This window comes from Vanessa tameamea, chromosome 23 (genome assembly GCF_037043105.1).
Source record: "Vanessa tameamea isolate UH-Manoa-2023 chromosome 23, ilVanTame1 primary haplotype, whole genome shotgun sequence".
NCBI classification, from domain to species: Eukaryota; Metazoa; Arthropoda; class Insecta; order Lepidoptera; family Nymphalidae; genus Vanessa; species Vanessa tameamea.
In genome coordinates this window covers 431134-456997 of record NC_087331.1, presented here as the reverse complement: position 1 = coordinate 456997, position 25864 = coordinate 431134, and the positions used below count along the sequence as shown (strand labels likewise).

Genomic DNA, 25864 nt, shown 5'->3' with positions numbered 1-25864 from the left:
ATTTTTTCATAAATAATTTTGATTCATGTAACCACTTTGAAGTAAAGATGTATATTTCAATAATATTGTCCAATTTTGTCTGTTACAAATCAATTGACATGTGAATAACAATTTCGACATGATACATCAACAGGGGATGTAGCTCAGTGGTAGAGCGTTCGCTTTGCATGTGAAAGGCCCCGGGTTCGATCCCCGGCATCTCCAACCTTTTATTTTTTTTTCTCATTTAAATATACTATTTTATCCACCACAATTTTTATTAACATTAAAATTAAAAAAATAATATGTATGTTTTTAATTTCAAATATTTTAATTTTATATAAAAACTACCTATTGACAATTCATACGCTACATAACGTTCAAGTTATTTTTATGTAAGATTGTACATATTTTTTTACGTATTTTAGCAGCACGTACATATAGTACATAACTATATACAATTATTTCATACGAAATAGAGATATTATATAAGGTGGAAATGGTGGAATGGCGCACCTTTGTGAGGGAATAGATCTCTACATGTTATGCGAAAATCCTTAAGATAATGAGTCACGATGTTTGATGTTTGTAGAATTAGAATTTAGGACATTAAGTTGCCTTTCGTCAAAATTAAGAAATTAATAAAAATATACCTTAAGAACACATTTCTCGTATAGTTTGGAAATTGCTAAATAGAATTATTTTAAGACTTACAAGTATCAATGTCATTCGCAACGACTTGCTTAGCCTTCATCCTGGCGGCAACGATGGCGCCCGCGCCGCACCCACAGCCGATGTCTAAAACCCGACGACCGGTTACAGCACCTGGATTATCTAAGATGTATCTGTATGTAAAAGATGAAATATGAAAAATATAATGTATCAAAAAATCTAAATCAAAATATACTTTATTCGAGTAGACTCTCTTGAATCATCATTTTACAAATTATATTAAGTGAAGCTACTACCGGTTCGGAATGTAGATTCTACCGAGAAGAACCGGCAAGAAACTTAGTATTTACTCTTTTCCAACATTTTAAATACAGTCTATGTACATGTGAGCCGAGATGGCATAGTGGTTAGAACGCGTGCATCTTAACCGATTATTTCGGGTTCAAACCCAGGCAGATACCACTGCATTTTTATGTGCTTAATTTGTGTTTATAATTCATCTCGTGCTGCTAATGCTAATGCTAAAATGTTATGTACATATATAATATATCCTGCCTGGAAGTCAAAAAGTAAGTATTAGCTCTACGCTTTTTATCATCTATATAATCTTTTATTTAATAATATGCTTTTTTATTAATGTATTTTTTACAATTTGAATTTATGAATCTATGAACAGGTCTCTTCATAAAAAGAACTTTCATAATTAAAAATTTACATTAATATCTAACGATATATAATTTATACAGATACTGGTAAACAAGACTCGATGTTTTTTCGCTTATTTTTGGTGAATACACCTTTTACAGAAGGTAAGTAATACATATTACATTAACAAAATAGCTAGGCGGCCTCGCTTCCGAAGTTAAGAGAAAAATCTGTATTGAGATGTTAATCTCAATTTTGGACAGGTTAAAATTTTAATAAAATATCTTACAAAGTTCGGACAAATATCACAGACGTTTATTTAGTATTTTAAGTGCTATTCCAAAAAAAAATCAACCAATGTAATTCTTGCAAATTAAATTCGACCCACGTACCCTTCTCCGGCGGAAATATTACTTTTTGGTTTAATTCGGATGACAGTCCGTTTTTATGGTAACAATGACCTAAAACTACTGCCAATAAAAGTTTTATATAAATGAAAATAAGTTACATATCATATTCTGAGTACCGTAGAATCCGTTAATCTTTCTATTGCACATGAATTAATAATATTATGTCCATGAATATTAAGTATTATTTTATTGCGACATATTCCATTTAGTTATGTTCGACGTGGCATTTTTTACGTGGAAGTACGGTAACCATGAGTTCGTTTTTATTCACAGGACAAGTTATTTTTAATCTATACGGAAAACTAAATGACAAACTTATAGTTAAAATATTTATAAACTTGAATCTAAAATAGCATTTTTTTAAATTCGTTTTAGTAAGGCTCATGTGCATTCACCAACAAGCAGCACACGATGACGGCCCATTTAAAAAAATACCCGCTACATATTACCCAATTAATTGAATTAATATGATTATTATACATACATTATCTGAGATGAGGGGTGAGGTGGGGGTGACATTAGAAGGGCTAGCATAAAGCTGGTTGTGTTCATAGGCCTTACGACGAAAGAGGAAATAAATCGCTAACAGTGTTTACTTCCCCGTTAGGTGAATTTAAATATGTATCGGCTATTATTAATGATATTTTTAACCCTGATCGAAGCAACATAGTGTAGTAAAGAATGAAATATACTTTATTTTACATCACAAACAAAAATAAAGAAAGCTGAATCTGAGAGAGATTTGTAAAACCATCGAGGCAGGTGGTGCAGTTAAATACAATGCAAATAAAAAAGTAGAGCTATTCTGCTAGACGAAACTCGAAACTCGAAACTCGCAGCAGAAAACGATCTTGAAATGTCAAAATTGGTATGCGATACACATGTTTCAACATTTCAAGAGTGACATATAAAACGAGTTATTGAATAGCCCCGCAGGTAACTAAAGTGAAATTTAATAACAAATATATAGTACATACAGAAACGTTACCTAAAATTTGACCTTGAAATGTTTGCCTCGAACAGAAAGATTGGCTTCGTTAATTTATTTCAAACTGAGCCTATTTTATTATTATATGATAAACACATCCTGGTGAACCAGAAAGGTCAATAGCCAACGGCACCTGGACCAATGCAATTGATTTTATTGACAAAGAAGTGAAAAAATATTCCGAAGCTCATGAAATCGAAACGAGACGTAATTATTACCTACTTGAACTTTGAGGCTATCCAGCTCCTTGACAATAACGTATTAGTGCAAAGACTGAAGATCACTAAGGCTTAGGAGTTAGGTGATTTGTGATAAATAGTATAAGTGGACGATTCGTGAAATCAACATCATCGAACTGACTTCCCCTGAAAAATACTAAGATAGTACCGATAGACAAATTCTTATGTATATATAATATTATTAGAAGTTTAGACCGTAATACAAATAAGGGCCTAATTCAATTAGAACTTTAAACAAAGATAATTCATAATATATGTAACGATTTCCACGTTTGCATCATAATCGCCAACACAACGCAGGACACGTGGAGTTTTGAACGTGGCGTTGCAATTGAGATAATATATTACAGTGTAAAGTTTTTTTTTTTTTTAATTTCATTGATTGACACCGTTAGGTCTATCGGGGTAAAATTATACCTACACAGGAATTCTTTATAATTGAGGACTAAGAGAGGATTTTTCAATATTAATTTCGCAAGGGTTTATGTCTGATGTAGCTAATATGAATATCGGGTTTAGGCTTCCGTTAATGACTTAAAGGTGCTTAAGATTTTTTGAAAATTTATCACATAAGTGTTTACACACATTGGATACTGGTTGAAGTTCGTCATTATTTAATATAAAATCTTGCAAATCGGTGTTTAGGTTCTATTCATCAGCCCTCCTATCCTTCCACTGAAGGTAATAAGGTGAGATGCTATAATGAAGGTTCAAGTGTTTCAACTGCGATTGGGACAGAGAACGTGGAATAAGGGATGAACATTTTAGTCGCTTGTTTGCTTCAGGTTTTTCTGCGGTGGCTTTGAGTCTTAACACAATAAGTACATTATTTTATTATAATTATTTATGCTGAAGAGTAAAATGTCCCACGCGCGTTCATATTTACCAGAACCGCTTTATTCTGACCCTAGGGTTCTCCTTTTGATAGCTACGCTAGCGTGTGTTATGTTGTACAATATTTTATATTACAGCCATTCCTTTAAAAAGTATTGTTTCTTACCAACAGCGAACACAGGCTTAGGAAAACTCAACTTGCTTTTACCAAAACACTTGGAGGCAAAGTTTATAACTTTGTTGCGTTACTGTTGTTGGTATCATATTTAACAATTTAATAATAAGTTTTCTTTTAACTACATTTTTTATGATGTGCGTGCATGCGTGCCCGCGTGAGTGTGTTTGTGTGTGTGACTGTGTGTGTAGGTTATAGCCGATTACTAAACCATTAATCAAATGTCAAGGTATACTTAGAGAAATGAAAAGCCTATAAATGTTTCACAATGGTAGGATACATATTGGTTTCCTTTCGATGTTTTCAGAATTATAAACGATACCAATAATTTTAAACAATTGCTTCGGTTAAAATATACGTATTCTAGCTACTGATCCATCGAGTTTAAAGCATTATATTCAATGTAGAGCTAGCACTGCTTCGACGTATAGGTTATATCGAGAACAACCGTCAATAAACTTAGTAGGTACAAGGTTAATCTTCACATCAATATTATACAATTAAATGAATTAAAAATTTAAAATAAATCCTGTCCGTATAGTAATATGAACTTTATATTATATTCTTATGAACTTAATAGTTATATAAATACTAGCTACCCGTCTCGGTCTAGACTATATCTAGACAAAAGTCTAGACTTAGTTGAACAACAAAAATAAAAATAAAATTTCTTGTTTTTTCCGGTTAGAAAATTTGAGTATCGTGGTTTTTTTTCTACGAAGATATGCACATATAAATCGTTCTCTTTAATCACTCTGTTAACTAACGAAAAAGTTTAAAAGATCTAAGCATACAGTAGAGATAATTTAATTAAACTTATTTAACTACAAAATAAATAAAATGCTTCCAAATGACTAACCAATTCGGTTAGTCATTTTGTTACATATTCCACGCTTAGATACGAGCGCGAGCCCAAAACGTTTACTTAACTATGTACGTATGTAGGTATCTCGTGGAAAGTCGGAAAACTTCGGGACCGAGCTACGAGGTGAGTCACACTCGGTCACAATTCTCAGAAACGCTCTCTTCACCCTAGCACTCGAAACAAACGACTATTCACTACTTCGTCTGCAGGAAATCGCAGACTTGTTTTGATGACGTCATATAATCTCTATTTATCTCCGAGTATAAAGTTTATTAACCTCGTCAGACAGCTCACAATTAATCAACAATAATAATAATACGAGTCAATCTGTCTCCGAAGTAATCTTAACTATAATTTTCATAACTTGAATTTGTGATTTACCTATTTTAGCAAAACGTCACGTCAACCCACATATTCCGCATGAAGTTCCGTATACATAAGCTCGACTGCCCAGCAGTGGGTCACTTACAAGCTGTGCCGCCGAGTTTCGAAATTTTTGATAAGTAACTTTATTATCAGGAGCGTCTATTCTTATTCAGGCCACTAGTTGATCTGCACCGTTTTGTAAAGTTGCTAGGTTCATTGATTGGCTAATTTAATCAGTTCATTGCACAACGAACGGACTATCTAATACAAAAAAAAACCTATTCAAATCAGACTACAGCGCGTACATCTCATCAGCTTCGAAACATACACATACAGACTAATATGTACGTAATTTCATTCTATCGAAATATTGACTGTTGATGCTTAATGATTAATAGATGTTTCTGTATTTCTGAATTCAATTTTACTTCGATAATTCTATTGTTTGTAAAAATCACTGCATGGGCTGGCCCTCCCGGAAAAAGGAAAAGAGGTCGCCCCCTTGAAAGATGGTAAGACGAACTTTTAAAATTCTTAAACAAAGACTGGATGAGAATAGCTCAAGACAGAAAAAAATGGAGAGAGATGGAGGAGGCCTATACTCGTCGAGAAATTCATCTTAATCTTAATCTTAATCGTGTTAAAATTAGATTTATACAAAAAAAAATCTCTTATTACTATTATTATACTAAGAAATAAATGAGGCTTAAATAAATAAATAAATAAAATTCTATTGTTTGAATTTTATTTATTTTCTTAGTCAAATAATTTAAATGGATGAATGTATTGTAAGTACCTATATGTATATAGTTTTATAGTAATAAATATTCAATGTTATTTAGATAATGATATAATATGATATTGTTGTTGGTGTTGTATGCTTGGGATTGTAATCTAGCTCAAAATTGTGTAAGTCCGTATTTTTAAATACATTCTGATTGTATTATTATATTTGTGTTCCTGTGAATAAATGAATAATAAAACATATACAATATATGTCAAGCGCATGCTATTAACGATTTCTTGAAACCTTTCACGTGTTTAAAGACAAACGTTTAATTAAATATATTCACAGAATACAAACTGTCAAAATGAAAAGTTATCTTGAAGCAATTCAAAGTGTTAAGTGTTTAATGCGCTGCGACACAATGTATATGAAGTCCAAGATCCATTTTTTTTATTTGATAGTTGGCGAACGAGCAGGAGTCACCCGATGGAAAGTGACTACCACCGCCCATGGACATCTGCAACACCGGGGGCCTTGCAGGTGCGTTGCCGGCCTTTAAGGAAGGAGTACGTTCTCTTCTTGAAGGTTCCCAAGTCGTATCGGTTCGGAAAAAGCGCCAAGGATTTAATTAAAAGATCCATCGTATATCGTAGCCGTATTTGTATAGTTAAATCCATTTTCGATCATTTTCATTCTTAGATGAGTTCTAAATACACTATGAAAGACGGTCGTTTACACTGTCAGGTATCATAAATTTAAAAACAAAAACAATATGTCAAAATACGAACAAACAATTTTATATATTTTATAATATATAGAGTTCATTGTAGCTGATTGTTATCGAACGCGTGTGGATCAGCTGACGAGCTCGCGAGGTCGAGTTCGAGGACTTTGTGACCTTACTGTTTATAAAGTGAGTTTTAATTTCCATTGGCTTTATAAACATTTTTTTTCCATTGGTATTACAAAATAGGTTAAAATTCTTATCTACTATATTACATCTTTCGTTTTTAATTTGACATAACATAATGTCATATGTTCTCTTTACTAGCCATTTGAACAGCTTCGCAGGCCGCACTTGGAGATGTGAAGTCCTGGGCAGCAAACGCTCATTAGATATATTTCAAATAAATTTAACATTTTTCAGTCAGGTATTTGAACATTTAAAACAAGTTACATTATTTTAACGGACTAATTGTTTAAAAGACAAGTGCTGCATAGGACAATGGGAGCATTATCCTAATACGTGCCCTTGACCAGAAAAGTGTGACGACCACCAGGGAGATTAGGTTAGAAATTTGAATCGACACAGACAGGGCGTCGTGTTTTTGTTACATATTTAGTTTTATTATTTTATTATTAGTTTTAGTTACTTTTTGTAAAAATATTAATTAAGAATAATATTTAAATTGATGTACTTATAAATTAAAAATTATGTAAATAAAGAAAAAAATAAAAAGGACGCTGCCTACAAACGATGTGACTCATCTTCATAAAATTCTTTTAACATTCCTGGATGACTCATGACATTCCATCTCTCTCTATCTTGGCGAAAGTAATGGAACACGTTGAATTGTTTTGCTAGCTCGCTTTTATGCGTAATGCCATCCCTTTCTAAGGCTTCGAATGCCGATTACATTTCTTCCTTCCCTCGAGCCTTACCTCGGTCCGTATCCATAGTCCGAGCCTCCTTTTAGGTCCTTGTGGAATATGTACATTTTGTTAAACATTTTTTTAAATGGGTACTGTTTTAACCTATAGATACATATATCAAGCACCTCTAAATTATTGTATGGTTTCGCTAGGCGGAAGTTCAAATATGTCACTCTATGGTAAGTGGTCACCACGCACAGACATTGACGCCGTGCGAAATTTTAACCATTTCTTACATAACCATTGAGCCACCAACTTTCGTAACTGAGATGTTATATCCTTTGTGTCTTTAGTTACACTGGCTCATTCGCCCTTCAATCCGAAACACAACAGTACTGCTTGGCGGTAAAATCTATGATGAGTTGGTGGTATCTACCCAGACGGGTCTGCACGTGGTCCTACCACCGGTAAATCTAGAATAGAATAGAATGTAATATTTATTAAAATAGAGTTCGTTAGCAACAGTGTCAATTAAGTTAATATTGACCGTCAATTAAAAGGTTAATTTTAAATATAAAACCCACACATATCAACCGTTGATTAAGAGCGGGAAAGTTTAACGGACATGTTTACACGAATTTATCAATACCGACATAAAATAATGATATTTATGTAATACTATGATAATAAATACTAAGTCTTGTATATTTGATGGGTTTTACAGTTGCTCATAATAAGTATCCAGGTCGAGCTAAAACAAAAAGGCATCATAATTTTTTTGTCGAGAAATTCTCAGTAGCTGTTCTATCTACTGATACCTGAAGTTGGGATCTCGCTAGGAAATGGTATTTTTATTTGAAATAGGCAAATGGGCCTTCTGATGGTTATTGGTCGCCACCGCCCATGGAAATGGCAATATTAGAGTAGTTATCCACATCGCCGATGCACTAACAACCTAGGGAAACATATTATGTCCCCGTAGTAACTATGGCAGTCAGTCACTAGGCCATTATGACTCCTCAAACCGTAACCAATTATACTAAGTAATACTGTTTTGTAGTTGAATATGTGGTGAGTACCCGGACGTGACTCGGAGACTTGTAGTGGCTTGCATAACGTAAATTATAATATGTTGCTGTTTATAAAAAGGTAGACCTAACACTAAAAAGCATCATCAGGCAACCCTGAATGTCACAGATAATGTAGGAATAAAATAAATACCGATAACAGCACTGAGCAAGTCTTTTTAGTTTTCCTCCTTAACAGCTATAATATTATAATAATGCAATTACACTGACCTCGCCGTGGTCGGTAAATATATGTTACTAAGAACACGTAAGCTCTGAGATTATATAACCATTAGGGATATATGTTTATAAATTATAATAAATATAAATATACAATAAATGATGTATGTAAAACTTAAAAAACGTACTCACAACAAATATGAATTAAACAAAAATGTTTTTTATAGTCGAAGTAGTAGTGTTCTACTTTATAAATTTAAATATATCTACTATAAAATAAACATAATATTAAATTACATTAATTTACATAGATTATATGTTTCAAAACGATTCGAAAAAAATACCAAAAGATACTATCGTACTATAACTGGGTCCGTAAAACCCGCTAAAAGTATGAGTCATACTAAGGATTCTCTTAAACTTTTATTACGATAGGAATAAGGTCGATTTTCGTATTCCACTTGAACGGAAGTAAGTCTAGGCGAGTTACAGTAAGAAGATATTAAGTAAATTATACGGCTTTGGGAAAATGAGCCATAGTGCATGTGATTCAGGTTGAATAATTCAAAAGGATAATGCACTTAAATTCTTTAGATATAACCGTTGATGTTTCATTGATAAATAAAATATGATAGTAGCTGTGTCATTGGAGTTTGAAAAAATATAAAGTGATCTTGGGTTTTTTATAACCTGTAACGTTGGGAGTGTCAACGGAAAGAAGATATCGAAAATATACAATGTATGATTTAGTACGAAGTAATTTTATTATCGTAAAGTGTTTATTCGACTATTGGGGTTTAGCCGAAGATCATTACTTACTTTATAAAATGCTAAATAAAACATTATATCAGAACTGTGATATATTCGTCGTGAACATTATTCATAAAAAAATCATTTGTGTTTTTTTTTTTAATTGTTTTTTTTCATAAAGTTTAAAGTTTGTATTTTATATCTATATATTCAGACCTCGCGGTTTAAATACCGATTCAAGAAAAAGGTAGTGGGCTTCTTCTTCAGCATTCATTGTTAAGCATGTAGTTGAGGCACCTCTTGATCTCCCGATTATGCTGTTGTCGTCCAATCAATCAGTGCAAGACATTATCTGTTTGCGGACACACTTATACATTTGACTTTTAAAAAGCCCTGAAATTGACATACATAAGAAAGACATTCGTCATCGATGTAAACACTACACGTAAATCTTAAAAACAAAGTTAATCATAGATTGTATGTATTAACTTGCTTTTTTTGTATTTTTTTTTGCTGTCTTTGCTCTTAGGTTGGTCGTCTCACGCACACTAAGACATCTCGTAAGCACAAACATCTCAATAGTATAATGTAACGATATAATTTAACGAGTTAACTCTTAATGTTTGTGTTGTTCTAGTTAAGGATTTAGGATGAGCCATTAAATGAAGAATTAAAAAATACTTGACGAGGAGGGTAAATGGAATGTAATACAAAAAAAGAGGCACAAATCCCACGACACAGGCTTGGCTTGGGTTTACTTTTGGGCGCGAAGTTTGAATGCTTCGGACATAACTTTTCGAGACATAGAAAATATGCCCTTTTAATTGTTGTTATCAATTATTATTCATTTAAAGTAATTATTGTTATTGTTTATTGTTATTATAAAGTCAGTTCGTTATTAGTATATTCTTTTTTAAAAAATAATTTCCAGTTCTGGTCTGTAAGAATAATATTTTATAAGCTGTTTAAACATTCGTGAATTCGGTGTTCTTGTATTGTGTAACAAGTATCAAGCTGGAGCGTTTGACGATATTGGCAAGAATGCCAGCTGCATTAAACCGCTGCACACTCCGGTTCTCCAAGCGAACATTAGTAAACAATTTATTTATATTTATAATAATTTTAGCTGGAGCTCCATTGTTTTGGAAGAGGATAATGCTACAAGGTTCCGCTAAGATACAACTACAATTTTCCTCCGTGATAATATATTTTTCCGCATAAGGTTTTTACAAGTTTTTGTCTTACTTAGTGGTTTATTTAAGTACCTCATAAAACAAATTGCATAAGTACGTATCCACTGAACCATATCGGCGTATTATTTTGCATAATGAATTATTGCGCAAAACGCTTACTTACATATTCTGGGATAAATTTTATGTTTTTGTTTTAGTAGTTTTTAAATGTAAAATGTAAATCTTCTCATATATTAGTAGGTATAGAATATTCACCAAAAGAATATACTGGGGTTGTCTGGAAATATTGCCTATTTTGCGACAAGTCCTCCCAACAACACACACACAATAGATTTTTTACAACAGGTTTGTACAACAGTTTACTTAATCCTAAGCCGTTTGTGTACTAATTTTAGGTATACATTGAAGTATAAATAAAAAAGAACAAAAAAATATATAGGAACATACGTAGACAATTTAATATTTATGAAAAGGGGCTATGGCTACTTAGTCATTATTTCCAAACTAATTAAATTATCACGATCAGCCCACTGCGTGCTGGAGTTAGTTCTAAGCCCATTAATCAATATGTATCTAAAATTAGATTATGGTATCTCTGTCAATAGACTAATTCCTCTTAGCAACATTGACGTAAAACGTAACGTAACTTTACTTTAAAGTGCAATGTTTTTTCCCTAAGCCCGCACCTGCGACAGAGGCACGCATGTAGCGTGTACTTCATTAATATGTATGAATCTATACTATAAACTAATAGAATAACCCACGACGCTCGTTGAATATTATGAATCGTATTACGTCTCTGTTGATTTTTCCTTAAGTATTGCTTTAATATTCATTTTCCGATTGGAAGTTATCGGCTCTTGGAAGTAATTTTTCTTGTATGTAGTTAGATATCTCTAGAATTGGACTAGCTATATATTCAGGTGCAAGTGTCACATACAGTTGGTAGGATTTAGTTCAAGCCCGTATAGGTTCACTAGTCAAACATTATAATTACCCGCTGAGTTTAGTTTCACCGGTTCATCTCATTCACATAAACTAATTTGAATTTTAATTAAAATTTGCCATCACGGTCACATAATCCGTTTACTTTTTCTGCTTTCCAATTATGATTTAAAAGACTTTATAATAAGTAAACCTATAAGAAATACAATAATGATCCTTTAAATCATAATAACTAACATAGTGTTGAATGTTTTATAGATTCACAAAACTTGCGTAAATCTTAAACATTTTTCCTGTTTACAAATTTTTGAATTCAAAGATGAGAGCTACGCGACGAGAATGCATGACACGTTATACGTAAACTTGAACTACTTACGTACTGATATAGACTACCTAGGTACTCGAATGCGTATCGAATTGAGTCAGTTCTTACGAACTTTTTTACCAACGATAAGCGATACATTTTATTGACCGTGTAGTGGTTTCTTTTTGAACAAATCTCTGTTTATATTAATAGTTATAAAATATAAATAGACAGTATGTTTTTTTTTTAGTAAAGATAATATTACCTTGCTGTAGCTTGACCTCCTGGCCAATAGAACCCCCAAAAAGGGTCGGTAAACGGCGAGTCCGTAATTGGCGCCGACCATAGCGGACATGATGGAGTCACGAGACGTAAAACAAGTTCAGGAGTCAAGTGTTTTCTACTTGGAGAAGTGTGTTTGAGGAATAGTGAAGTGAACTCTTTAAGCATTATCTGAAAATAAAAGAAAATTTCAACTGTGTCGTTGGTGTAGCTGTTAACTTAAAAATATATGCAGAACCCCAAGTCAGAGAACCTCTTGTTTTTAGAAAGCGGATTTTTTTTGAGTTAATTTATCAAAAATGTCTTGATAGTCCTTAATTTTAAGATGTCTGTGTTTCATACACTCATGTCCTTTGGAGAGCACGTCACCCCTGCGTGTGAACCTATCGGTCTTAACCGGCCACGATCACATCAGAATTGTACTGCAGAAGAGGGCTATTCGTGCAATTTATAACCTGGGCCCAAAAGATTCGTTAAGAGATAAATTTAAAGAAATTAAAATAATGACTGTCGCTTCTCAATTTGTTTTTGATAATGTTATGTATGTACGCAAAAACATAAACGATTTTTCCAGAAATTGTGACGTACATTCAATTAACACTAGGAACAAGAATAAACTTGTTACTCCAAGTACCCGATTACACAGGGTTAGAAACTCTTTTTTGGGGCAATGTATACGTTTTTACAACAGGATCCCAGAAAACGTTCAAAATTATTCAATTATAAAATTCAAAAGAATCGTTAAAGAGCGTTTGTGTGCTAAAGGATATTACAACACTAATGACTTTTTAGTTGACTGCACACCTTGGGAATGAAATGATCGCCTCCATGCTGCTTCAAATAACTAAAATATAATTATCATTGTACATAATAATGGTTAAAAAATATATATATATATATATATCCCGCTGAGTTTCTTTCGCCGGTTCTTCTCAGGTCCGAGGTGCTAAATTCCGAACCGGTGGTAGATTTTTGACACTCAATAAGCAAGTGTAAACACTTCTATATCGAATAAAGATTTTTGACTTTGACTTTGACTTTGAATAAGAGAGTTTTTTTAAAAACACGCGCACTATGATATTACATTCTGTTCAGATGGTTAGTCTCCGTTGAGAATGCCTTCTCAAGCGGAATCAGTCAGAAGACAAGAAGACATCGCCATAATCATCAGACGTGAGCTGGTCAATGTATTTTAAGAAATCAAGTGCGAAATCCATACTCCTTGTACTTTCTAAACCCACGTCATGACGTGAAGCGTTTAATTAAAATCAAACACGTCGTATGACGTCGACGCGTCCAGTTTCTACGCAACAAGTAAAATAAAATCAACTTTGCATTTTAAATACATTATTTTATTGTAAAAAGATTGGTATTAATTGATGAATAATTAATTTAAATATAAGCGTAATTGATGCTTTAATTATTTGCTATTCTTACGACAAATTCTTATAGCATATTTTATAAAATATAATACAAGTAGATAACTTTCGTCGGGATGTTTTCACGACAAAACATATTTACGAACACAATAATAGTCAATAAGCCACTGTAATAAATACCATATTAATTGACGTATCAGCAGTGAATCATATGTTTTTGACACTCAAACAATAACAATGACCATTTGAAAACAATAATATTTGCGTAGAAATGAACATTATCTTTTAAATACGCAATTGATTTTAAAATATAATGTACGGTGACATCGTAATGTGGTACCGCTGGGCGGTTCCAAGTATCAAAACATCGCTATCTCTCGAGTCTGTTGCGTTGCGTTTATAATACGAGGAACGAATGTGTAGCACAATGGTTCACGACTGGGTAACGCTTCATTACCTAGAATATATATTTAAAATATTTTTTACCACCAACCCGCATTGGAGCACCGTGGTGGAATATGCTCCAAACCTCAAAGGGAGAGGAGGCCTTAGCCCAGCAGTGGGAACTTTACAGGCTGCTAATGTAATATGTATTTTTTACCCAGGTTTATTGCTTTTCTCCAACTGTTGACAAGTCGCTAATCACCCAAAAGATATAAACAGCTCTGCAAAGACTTATTCATATGTAACGTCAACGCACCGGCAACTATAGGATATAATTTTGACAAAAACGATATAATTTTAATACAATAGAATTTAATAAAAGTAACTTTCGCCGGGATGAAGAAGAAAATAATAATAACGCTAGAAGAGTCCGTCACAACTTGGCCGAGTATCTACTAAAACAAGGTTACCCACTTCACCAAAGTGGGACTTTACAGGATTACTAAATCATCGTAATGGCTGGTCTGCATTATGAGGCCTTTGTCGCGTTGGGCATCTGACTATCGACAATGACTCCTGCCCTGGCTTTGAACAAGAGCAATCGCAAGCACCGCCATCATAATCATCATATGATCGTATTTAGCGAAGAGGGTTAGCGCAAATTTTGCTTCAAATTCCTTCTTTAAAGCAGCTGAGTATGACAGCAGAGAGAAGTCTTCAGAAGGACTCCATCATCCATGTTCTCCGACAGTATGCAAAGCTACGTGTCCAATATAATTGTTAAGAATAAATAATTCTTCATAACATGTGTCAAGTCCTTTTTCTTTATCTAAGATATGTGAGTAATCACAATACAAACTTCGGACAAATGATAACACTACACACGTCTGAACTCTGTCAGATCATATGATTCACATAACTACGCAGCTGAGTGCCGCGCAATACGGCAATATGCTAAATATAGCTTTATTAACATACTACAATACACTATTATTACATAGAGATGAATAATATGTTAGTTTTATTCGGATTCATGAAAAAAAAATCCGTTAAAAATAGCATCAAGCGAATAATCGAACGAATCTATATTAAAAAATGAGGAATAATTTTTTCGTGTTCTCTGTAACTGAAAAAGTGAAAATACACGGCAGATGTCTGATAACAGTTTCGTATGTGGTTTATATACTCTCTGATTTTATTTTTAATTTAACTTGACATTTGTTTGTATTCATTTTAAGTGGAAATTTGATTGATTTATTTTCTTCTTATTTTATTTTTTACTAAAATAGTTTTGTTATAGATAACTGTTTGTTTCCCAAATAAATAAATTAAATGTAGTTTTTAAATTGACGTAAATCAAACATAGTCTATGTAACAAAGATCAATATTAAAAAAATAATACAAATTACGACCACGTGTAAACGAAATGATCACAAGAAAGCTGGGAGCGTTGCTCAGTTAAAGTGTCATTCCGGTTCACGGGACGAAAAATTATCAAGGACTACTGGCACGAGTAAAAGCAATGTAACGGATGGCAATTTTTTTAGTTAATAAATAATTCGTTTTAATTTTATATATAAACGACCTACAAACAAGTGTTTACACTACCAATTCTCGGCAAACTATGGGATCTAGGATCTAATTGTAGAAATAACTGAGTCGACTGCAAGCAAATGCTCAAAACGAAACTTTGATTGTAATATTGCAGACGGTGCTCCCAGTGAAGGTCTACAGTTGCACCGCCAATTTCCCTACTTCGAGCTGCTACTAAGAATTTCTGGACAGAAAAACCCAATAGCGTGGGATGTGACCTCTGAAGCTGCGCAGGATACGTTATCTGTTACTTATCGATAGGGTTTGGTGCAATCCATCTTATTCTGTAGGTACCATCTACTCATCATATATTCTACCGTCAAACAGTATACTTAGTGCTGTTATGTGACGCTTTGAAGGCTACAGGCACATAGTCATATCTCATAATATAACATTTCAGTTCCCAAGATTGGTGGCGCATTAGTTATCGAAATAGTTGTTAAAAATGTATACGGCGCCAATGTCTATGGATAGTGGTTACCACTTCCCGTAGTTGTTGCCCGTCCGATTTAGCCACCAGACAAAAACTATTAATGTTGACGGGAGCATATGCTTTTTTGCCTTTGTTCGGATCATGAGTAAGGAAAATATAGATAATTTGACGACATTACACTATTATTTTTACCGGAAAATGTCGATTAGTTGTAATCAAATTCTTATCAACATCCAAACAATTGCTTTACTCGTGATTTATATATATCGTATCACTTTGTAAGCCAGATTTCCATGTAGGAGAAGGTTTCATTTCATTTCATATCAAAATTTTCGAGAATTCGACACAATCATGAAGATGAATTAGTCGTTATTTTAAGTTATTTTTCCTTTTCATAATTTATTTGTAAATTTAATGACGTAATATAAATAATGAACTGTAGTGTCGCTGTTTTTATTATCATTGTCTTTTAGTTGGGCCGGCATTATAGCAATATAAAAAATATATTTTGATTCGAAGCATATTAGAAGGACATTTTCTTGGTGGTTAGGCTTTGTGCAAGTCTATCTGAATAGGTACCACCCACTTATCAGATATTCTACCGCTAAACAGCAGTACTCAGTATTATTATGTTCCGATTTGAAGGATGAGTGAGCCAGTGTAACTACAGGCACAAGGGACATAACATCTTAGTTCAAGGTTGGTGGCGCATTGGTGATGTAAGGAATGATTAATATTTCTCACTGCGCCATTGTCTATGGGCGGTGGTGCCCCGTTACTATCACGTGGCCCATTTGCTCGTCCGCCTACCGATATCATAAAAAAGGATAGTTATAGAATATTACATTTAATGTAAAGCTATTAAATAAATAAATAAATAAATAAATAAATATTGGACAACATTACATACATTACTCTGACCCCAATGTAAGTAGCTAAAGCACTTGTGTTATGGAAAATCAGAAGTAACGACGGTACCACAAACAACCAGACCCAAGACAACATAGAAACTCATGAACTTTTTTCTATATTGACTCGGCCGGGAATCGAACCCGGGACCTCGGAGTGGCGTACCCATGAAAACCGGTGTACACTACTCGACCACGGAGGTCGTCAAACTATTTCGTCGTCAAGCTATTAAACTCGGAGTGTAGATCCAATCGAGAAAACCCGCTCAATTGTTCTTTTGCACCAATTAAATTATAAAAGTATGACAATACAATTTTTATTTACATCCAGCCTTTAGTCATCAGAATATATTTAAACTGGCATTGCCTGGCTTACGACAAACTTGATTTTATTTTATGTTATATTAGCGAGTCGTTACTTCGTCGCTTTGTCAATTTTTGTATGATGACATAGTTAATAAACTTTTCAGCGTATCTTTCCACGCCTTTATAATCCACCAATCAGAGCACTTTGTGACCGTTTGACGTGATCTGGAATGTGATACGTCAGACGATCGGTCTTGAGACTCATTATATAAGTTCTAGTTAAAATTATCGTTCGAACGTTGTAGACACGCCTGCAAAATCCTTAATTGAATTACATGCACATTGTCTTATTAGTTTTCTTGGTACTATGTCTTATTGGGGACCACCAAAAAACAACAATGTATTATTGTTATGATCCAGTTTGAAGGGTGAGCGAGTAGGTATGCACAATGGTCATAAGATCTTAGTTCGCGGAGTTGGTAGCGTAAGAGCAATGTAAAGGATGGTTAATATTTCTTACGGCGTCAAATAGTCATGGACGATGGTGACTACTTAACTTCTGGGATCCATTTGCTAGTCGTTCCTGATATTATTGCAATCCAATTCCCAATACGATATTTGACGACCTCCGTAGTGTGTACACCGGTTTTTATGGGTACGCCACTCCGAGGTCCCGGGTGCGATTCTCGGCCGAGTCGATGTAGAAAAATTTCATTAGTTTTCTATATTTCCCTGGGTCTGGGCGTTTGTGGTACCGTCGTTACTTCTGATTTTCCATAACACAAGTGCTTTAGCTACTTACATTGGGATCAGAGTAATGTATGTGATGTTTTCCAATATTTATTTCTTTATTTATTTAATAAAAGGATTTTATAGAATATAAGTCAGTACTATGACGTCGGAACATTGGAGTGTTAAATGACTCCACTATTTTAAGTGCGTAGATAATTAGTTGAGATTGATATCTTGTGCTGTACGTCATTGCGTCTACAATGTACATCATATGACACGAGTTCTTGATGCGTACTCTTTCATTGCTCATCATTTTTCCAGCGCTATTGCAGCCTAACAATCTTTTAATATTAATGACTTCACGTCTGAACTGAAGAGTGTGAACAGCGCATAATATTTTCGAAGAAATGTTTTCATATAATTCTTGATAAGGATTATTACATGTATATCGGGACGACGTAATCTTTGATTTTTTCTCCTTATTTAAGAAATTCGGATATTGTATCTTATCTATGAGATAAACAAATGCTGTCACCGTAATTTAAGAATTTTTAAAAGTTTTGATGTTAGCTTTTAAAAGAAAGATGAATATCATTGTCTTTTATTATCTTTATAGGAACCGACGAAAAGTGATTTAAATTAAAACATTCAAATTGATTGCTCTAGGGCCTCCTCTGCTTTGTGGCCTCAAGGTCTTCAGACCTTTAAATCCGATTATGCTAACTCCTGGTATTCTTGCCGGTTCATCCACATATAGAACCGATGGCAGCTTTACCTATAATACAGTTCTGAAAAATTCAAAAGTGCTTGTAAAAGCCTACTTGAATAAAGTATCTTTTGATTTTGATTGACTATAATAATGACATTCAAAGCAAACACGCATCAGAATAGAGTATCATCGTTCGTTGGTTTTTAAGATGTCAGGAGTGATATATGACGTCCTTACAGAAGAGCGCCTGATTTTAAGGATAATGCCCTCATATGATTCATTACCCGCTAGCATCAAAATATCCGCGTTATGTTAATGAACCGCTATTTGAAATCTACTACGTGTTGTTTTATGATTTGGATGAAAATATTATAAATCTACTAATGTTATGAATGCGATATATTTCGATTTGTCCGTCTTTTGAAACAAAGAAACGGTTAATATGGACGGCTAAGTCTTAGAGTTTAGTTGGTGGTAGCGCTTTGTGCAAACCCGTCTGTGTAGGTACCATCATCACATAGGTATTCTACCACTAAATAGCAATACTATAACTGAACACAATAACATCAAGAGTGGTGTTTTGTTTTGACAGGTAAGTGAGTTACATTTACAATTTTTATTTTTCGAATATCGATAGAACAGCTCGACCAATCCTTCGATCTCGATGAACGCTATTGAACACGCGAATCTCAAATATATATTCCCACACCCACACACAATCGGATGTGAAGTTACTTCCTAGGACATCGAATCGCGTTATCGCGGAGATCCGATGAGAAAACGATTTTCGAAAATCTAATTGAAGATGATAACTTCACAATTTTTATTTAATATAGTCGAGACACTTAAATCTTAGACGAAGAAACCGTTATTTGTTTTACAAGTTGTAGATCGCGAGGGAAAACTAGTACGACACTGTATCAAAAGACAATGATACCGATGTACGAAATGATGATGATGAAATCTGATGATGAATGATACCGATGATGAAATCGTTTGTTTGTTTCTTTTTAATTTCTTTGATTTTTGTACAATCGTTTAAATAAGTTTTAATAAAATTGTTCGATTTTGTCGTAAATGAGGTTCATATTATTTTTATTAGAGAATCGCTCTTATAAAACCCACAAGTTAAATAAGGGAGCATATTATTTGGATAATAAATTGTTAATGGATGAAATGAAAGTAATGTTCCATAACCAGGCTCTGATAATTCACATTTAATTGAGACGCTGATTTAATGTCGAAGGATTAAATACAGGAACAATACAAACGGTTGTTTAGAAGTGAAAGGTGGAATGTTGTCCGCGTTCAACGTTTTACAATAAACAATTGCATATGTAGAGAATGAGTTATTTGTTTATAATGTCAAAAACACGGACAGTCTTTGGTCTTGAGGCTCTTTCCTGACCTGTTTCATTTTACTTATCATCGGATTCAGGGAGTAAAGGAATAGGGGTTCTGTTCTTGACTTGTACTGATATTTCCAGCACATTTCTGCACAGTTTAATCTCATCGCGCTCTCAGGTCGAACGGATCAAATATATTCAAGTAAATGGAAGAAAACAAAGTTACTACTTGGTAGATAGTAAGTTTCTTTAGTTCATTTAATACTTATATAATTAACTGGATCAGCTGCGGGAAGGACAGACAGTCAGTTCCAATAAAGAATCTTTGGAATGACTGTTATAACTAAATAGAAATATTAATAGAATATTGTATACAAACGCTTTGATAATATATATGTCTAGATATGTTTAAGATGAGAACGTGTTGAAATAACATAAAGTAAAGTAGTACGACGTTTGACGAGCCTCAAGAGTAGCTGGCACGCACACCGCGATAAAGTTGGTAAAGTTTCAGAAAAGCTCTAACAATCTCTTGTGAACCGTCATTTCAGGAGATAAATTAAAAGTAAATTTACCACCAGTACGAAATTTACAATCAACTGAAATATATTATGAAAATTTTCGCGCGAAGCATTTTCACATTGAAACGAGAAATTCCATCCAAAAAATATTTTATATTATTAGTAATAAAAAATGAATCGATAACCACATTTTATATAAAACTATTCCGATATTATTGGATTCCAAGCAACAGAATTATTTGTAAGTTCTAGATTTGCGTTGTGTGTTGTAACACGTGCGTACGAAGACGACCTACATAATCTGACCATCATTACCGCATTGTGAAGTGTTATGCGTGATCCGCGGCAATAGTTTTTTAATATTGGCTATGTGAGCACTGGCAGGTAAGGAGACGTTACACTTCAAATGGCGCACTTTTACCACAGATATTATATATTTGTCTGTACTATAAGTTTCCATAAGGCTTTTTAATACCATTATAAATTCTTATAATTTCAGCATAGACCTAGTTTACATTGTTATCAAAAGCGACCTACTTCTATATTATGTCCTGTCTAAGAAAAAAAACCGTTATGATTGCGGCTGCTGTGTTGTAAATGGTTTTTCCCGCCTTTATTATCTATGTTACAAATTATTTCCAAACCTTTTAGTTCACAGAATTCGATTCTCATTCTAAATTTAAATTTAACATTTCGCACTATCGTCTGGCGATTCCGTTATGCGAGAATGACGTAGGAAGGTCATTCACTCTCATACAAGATGAAACACGCTAGTGCTGCAAATTTAATCTAATTTAAGTCCTAATTATACAGAGATAAGATTAAATATTAAAAAAATGTTTTTTAGAGAATATAAATACTCTTAGTTGTATTAATTGATATTCAAATATGAATTCTATATCTATTGACATAGAATTGATATTTAAAAAATAGAGATGATATACATTTTTGGTCTCGTATCCATGAAACGCAATCGAATGAAACGTTCTCAAAACATGTGTCCAAAAACGATGCCCTGAAATAATTCTTTAGTCATTATTTTTTATGTATAATTAATAAATAAACGAAACTTATATAACACGTCATTTATTAGAATCCATCCCACTTAGAAGCATACAGATTAAAATTGCTAGGAGCATTTTAGCAGAAAATAATGCCCCAGCCCTCCTGTCACTATTGGAGGCAATAAGACTGTTATAAACGTCCTGCATTCCCATTCGTCTTTGAATAAACCATGCTAGTTTTGCCAGATCGGATGAAAATCTTTTATATTAATAGCCTAAGCCGATTTTTGTCCCAGTGATTACGGGATGATAGCTGCACTTGAAAAGATCGGTTATGGTCTCATTTTGAAGAGCTCCAGTCGTAGATGTGCAGAAAAATAAAGAGGATTCTTGATTGCAATTTAGTAAATTGTTTTGATTTAACAAATAATTAATTTTAGAGAGTGAAAAAGGTGCTGACCGGTACCTTTTTTTACCGAGAGAGCTAGTACTACGGCTGTATGAGAAAAAATGAATAATGTAAACAAAATTCAAGTAAATTGTTATTGACAAACTTCAATTCTCACTGAACTAATGTTAATACTATTTGATTTTAAAAATTCAAAAGAGTTCTATCATTTTGGCGCCAAATGTAGATGAGTGATGTGCAGTTTAATGAAATGAATTCAAAACCAACCCTGTTTCGAAATTCCTAAAAAAATCTGTTAAATAAACGCGAAGTTTCGGGAGACCCACTGGTTATTGTTGATGCTTAGAGTCGTAGCATGAAGCGTTACATTCCCTTTCCAATTGAATAAGGAGAAGAGATAACGCACTTTAGATTTACACATTCCATGCGATTTGCTAATAACTTTGGCACTGGATATGCCAAGCTGGTTTACCCGCATTCAATTTGGATTATGAAACCTGTACGTAAATTTTACATTGCTGATGATATAAAAACTAAACGGTACCTTGGAATATGATTCATTATTAAAATTGGTTAATTGCATTTGTGATTTTTAGCCGATTTGAAGATTACCTCGGACAAACAGATGCTCACAGAAAGAAATAAAAATAATATTGTTTTGGTTTTAGTAACTTTCAAACAGTCACGTGCACTTAAAAATGGCAGTTATTTTAAATTGACATACAAATATTTAAATTTAATTCTTCACTATATATACTCCTTCCTGAAAGGCCGGCAACGCACCTGCAAGCCGCCCGGTGGTGCAGATGTCCATGGGCGGTGGTAGTCACTTTCCATCAGGTGAGCCTCCTGCTAGTTTGCCACCTCTAACATAAAAAAAATAATAATAATAAAAAAAAACCTTACCTTAATTTTACTTTCAAATATCTGATTACAATTACGAAGAAATTTTCCGAAGTGAACTTTCACATTTCAAAGTGCAGTTTTTATCTAAACTTGACCACACTATACGTCACCATCGTCGTCTTTACCATAACCTTACCTAGCTTAAACCACAAACGGACGGACAATGGACGGACAAAAGGGACGCCTATTTTATTTATTTTATTTTATGATGTGGCGATGGCGATGATAGGTTGGCGAGCAAGCAAATGGGCCACCTGATGGTAAGTGGTCACCACTGACCATAGACAATGGCGCTGTAAGAAATCACCCTTCAAACCGGAACACAACAATACTGAGTACTGGTGTTTGGCAGTAGAATATGAACTTGCACAAAGACCTACCACCAAGTAAACTAACCTAACCTAACTTCTTGAGATTCGTGTGTTTGAACATGTAAACTATACATATATATACATTTGATAATAAATAAATATTGAGCGAAAACAGTCTTTCTTTTATACATCAAATTAAAACAAATAAACACTATGTATCATGTCAAAACGTTGCCATTCGATGTGAATTCAATAAAAAGTCCCCCCACAAAACCGACTTCCTTGTCAAGATCCTGTCTGAGCAGCGGGGAAATACCAAGTACGAAGTTTTCATACATTTCAATGTGTAATCTAGGCTTTGTAGTAAGGGTATTCACTGGGACAGTACAGTACTAAATATATATCGTATATGTTCGTTCATATACGTCGTATGTAGTATTTAATTTTTATTTTTACATATATGTATGAATAATATACATATATCGGGGGAGGTCTATGCCCAGCAGTGGACTGATACAGGCTGATTATGATGATGATGATAATTATAATTTTTATTGCGTCACCTGTCCATCTTCTTCAGTGTCTATAGTACAGTCATTAGGTGCCCGAAAAGGGGCTTACTTGGAAAGTTTTCCGGGGGTTTTGAAAATTGCTGACTTAATAGATTTCGACGAGCTCTTTTCGAATTTTCACTTTGCCACCTCGTATCTATGCCGCTCGCACAGCAGATATTGGAAAAATCAGACTTATGTTACGATAAAAATATATAATATATTATCCTACAATTTATGTAATAACATTTCTTTTTGTAATTTCAAATAATTTGAGCGTACGAGGACCGCTGGTTGAACGGCGTCCTTCAGTAAAGAGTCTAAGCTCTCACACATTATCTAGCGCAATGTTCACGGGGAATGTTCCAAAGAATTGTTTGGATTAATACCGGCTGCTGAATTTCATCTTCGGATATCGCGTCAAAATTCTAAGTTTCACCCGCCCCACCTGATGTCCGAAAATCCACAACGGTGCGATTTTTAAGACATTTTCTGCATCGCACAACCTCTCTGTGGAACCAGTTTTCGCCGGCGGTTTTTCCAAACCGATACGACTTGGGAACCTTCAAGAAAAGAGCGTACTCATTCCTTAAAGGCCGGCAACGCACCTGCAAATCCCCGGTGTTGCAGATGTCCATGGGCGGTGGTAGTCACTTTCCATCAGGTGAGCCTCCTGCTCATTTGCCATATATAGAATTAAAAAAAAATACTTCGTATAACGTATGATGCTACTCTACCGACTTCAATAGATACGTATGTTTGATATTTCTTGATTGAAGTGTTGCCATACGTAGTAGTATATGTATGTGAGAGGTTGTTCTTATTGCCTTCCTATATTTAAAAAATGTGATGGTATATTTAACTTGTTATTTTTAATCTATGTACATGTTCCGTTTGAAGTCATATAATATTTTTGGTAATATATACACGTTACACAATTATTATTGACTTCTAGCAGGATATATAAAAAATAATTGTAGTTCACTGACATACTCTGTAATAAAAATGGTGGAAAAGAGCAACTACTGAGTTTCTTGACGGCCCTTCTCGGTAGAATCTACTTTCGGAATCGGTGGTAGCTTTACATTAACTTCAACATCGTAACGTGACGGTTCAAAAGTGCTTCTATGAGCCTACTTGAATAAAGATTATTTTGATTATAATACGATGAACTGATTATAATACGGTGAACTTAACCGTTTTTAAGAAAACTTTAATCTGCTTAATATTCTTAAGTTACAAGAAATTGTGCCAGGAAGCCATTCAAATACTTCTCGGTAAGAAACTCTGTTACGTGTATAAGGTACATTTAATTTATTAATGTCTGGTAATATATAAATATGCAATAAATTATTTGTTTTGCTTACGAATAGTAGAATTAAGTCGAAGGGGAAAAATACTTATGACCCACGTTATTATAATAGGAGATACCTCTTCAAAAAAGAAATACGGACGAATTTCCACTACTTACGTATATGTAATATTTAATAATCGTGCCAATACGAAGCCAGGAGACAGCACTACTTTGTCAAAATACAGTTTAAATCTTAAATACATAACATTAAACTGTAACGAGGTAATTGTGTCAGTAAACTTAATATTTTTACGATGAAAATATCAAATACATACCGTTCGTGCAAAAATTAATATGGCGGCAAACACACGAACGACAAATAATAATCTAATCAAGTTGAAAAAAAATTATTGCGACGACTAACGCATCGCTAAAACTTTTGTTGCATAATATATATTATCAATATCATATAAAAAACGAGGTTATCAAACACATATAAAGCAAATACAGAATATTCGACATAAAAATTGCGAAACACGAGCGAATTATGGTGCAATATTATTATTTTTAGCAAATGCTTTCAGCTGTCCGGCATATTGATAACTGTTTTAAGATAACATATCGAATCAAAGGCAGAAGCTATTACTAATTTATCACGATCTAGATCTATGTATGACCATCGAATCACTATTAAGTTTCTTGCCGGTTCCTCTAGAAATAATCTATATTCGGAACCGATGGAACAGCTCTAAGTTTAATTTAATAATATAACACGACCATTGTAAAGTGCTATTATGAGCCATATAATAATAATATTGTGATTTATTGATATGTATATATCAATAATATGCAATCTCTTGACAG

At 33.7% G+C, this 25864-nt stretch overlaps 1 protein-coding gene and 1 non-coding gene across 2 annotated transcripts in view; one reads left to right on the top strand and one right to left on the bottom strand.

Moving 5' to 3' along the window:
- LOC113397686 (electron transfer flavoprotein beta subunit lysine methyltransferase-like) overlaps positions 1–25864 on the bottom strand; it is a 36617-nt gene that overhangs the window by 2090 nt on the left and 8663 nt on the right. Inside the window, exons 2-3 of the mRNA XM_026636107.2 lie at positions 12198–12385; positions 694–824 (exon numbers count right to left, since the gene is read on the bottom strand). Coding sequence (XP_026491892.2) covers positions 694–824; positions 12198–12382 — 316 coding nt within the window. The 5' untranslated portion in view covers positions 12383–12385. The remainder of the gene's footprint in view (positions 1–693; positions 825–12197; positions 12386–25864) is intronic.
- Positions 133–204, top strand: Trnaa-ugc (transfer RNA alanine (anticodon UGC)). Its single transcript has one exon. It is a non-coding gene; the product is annotated as a tRNA-Ala (tRNA).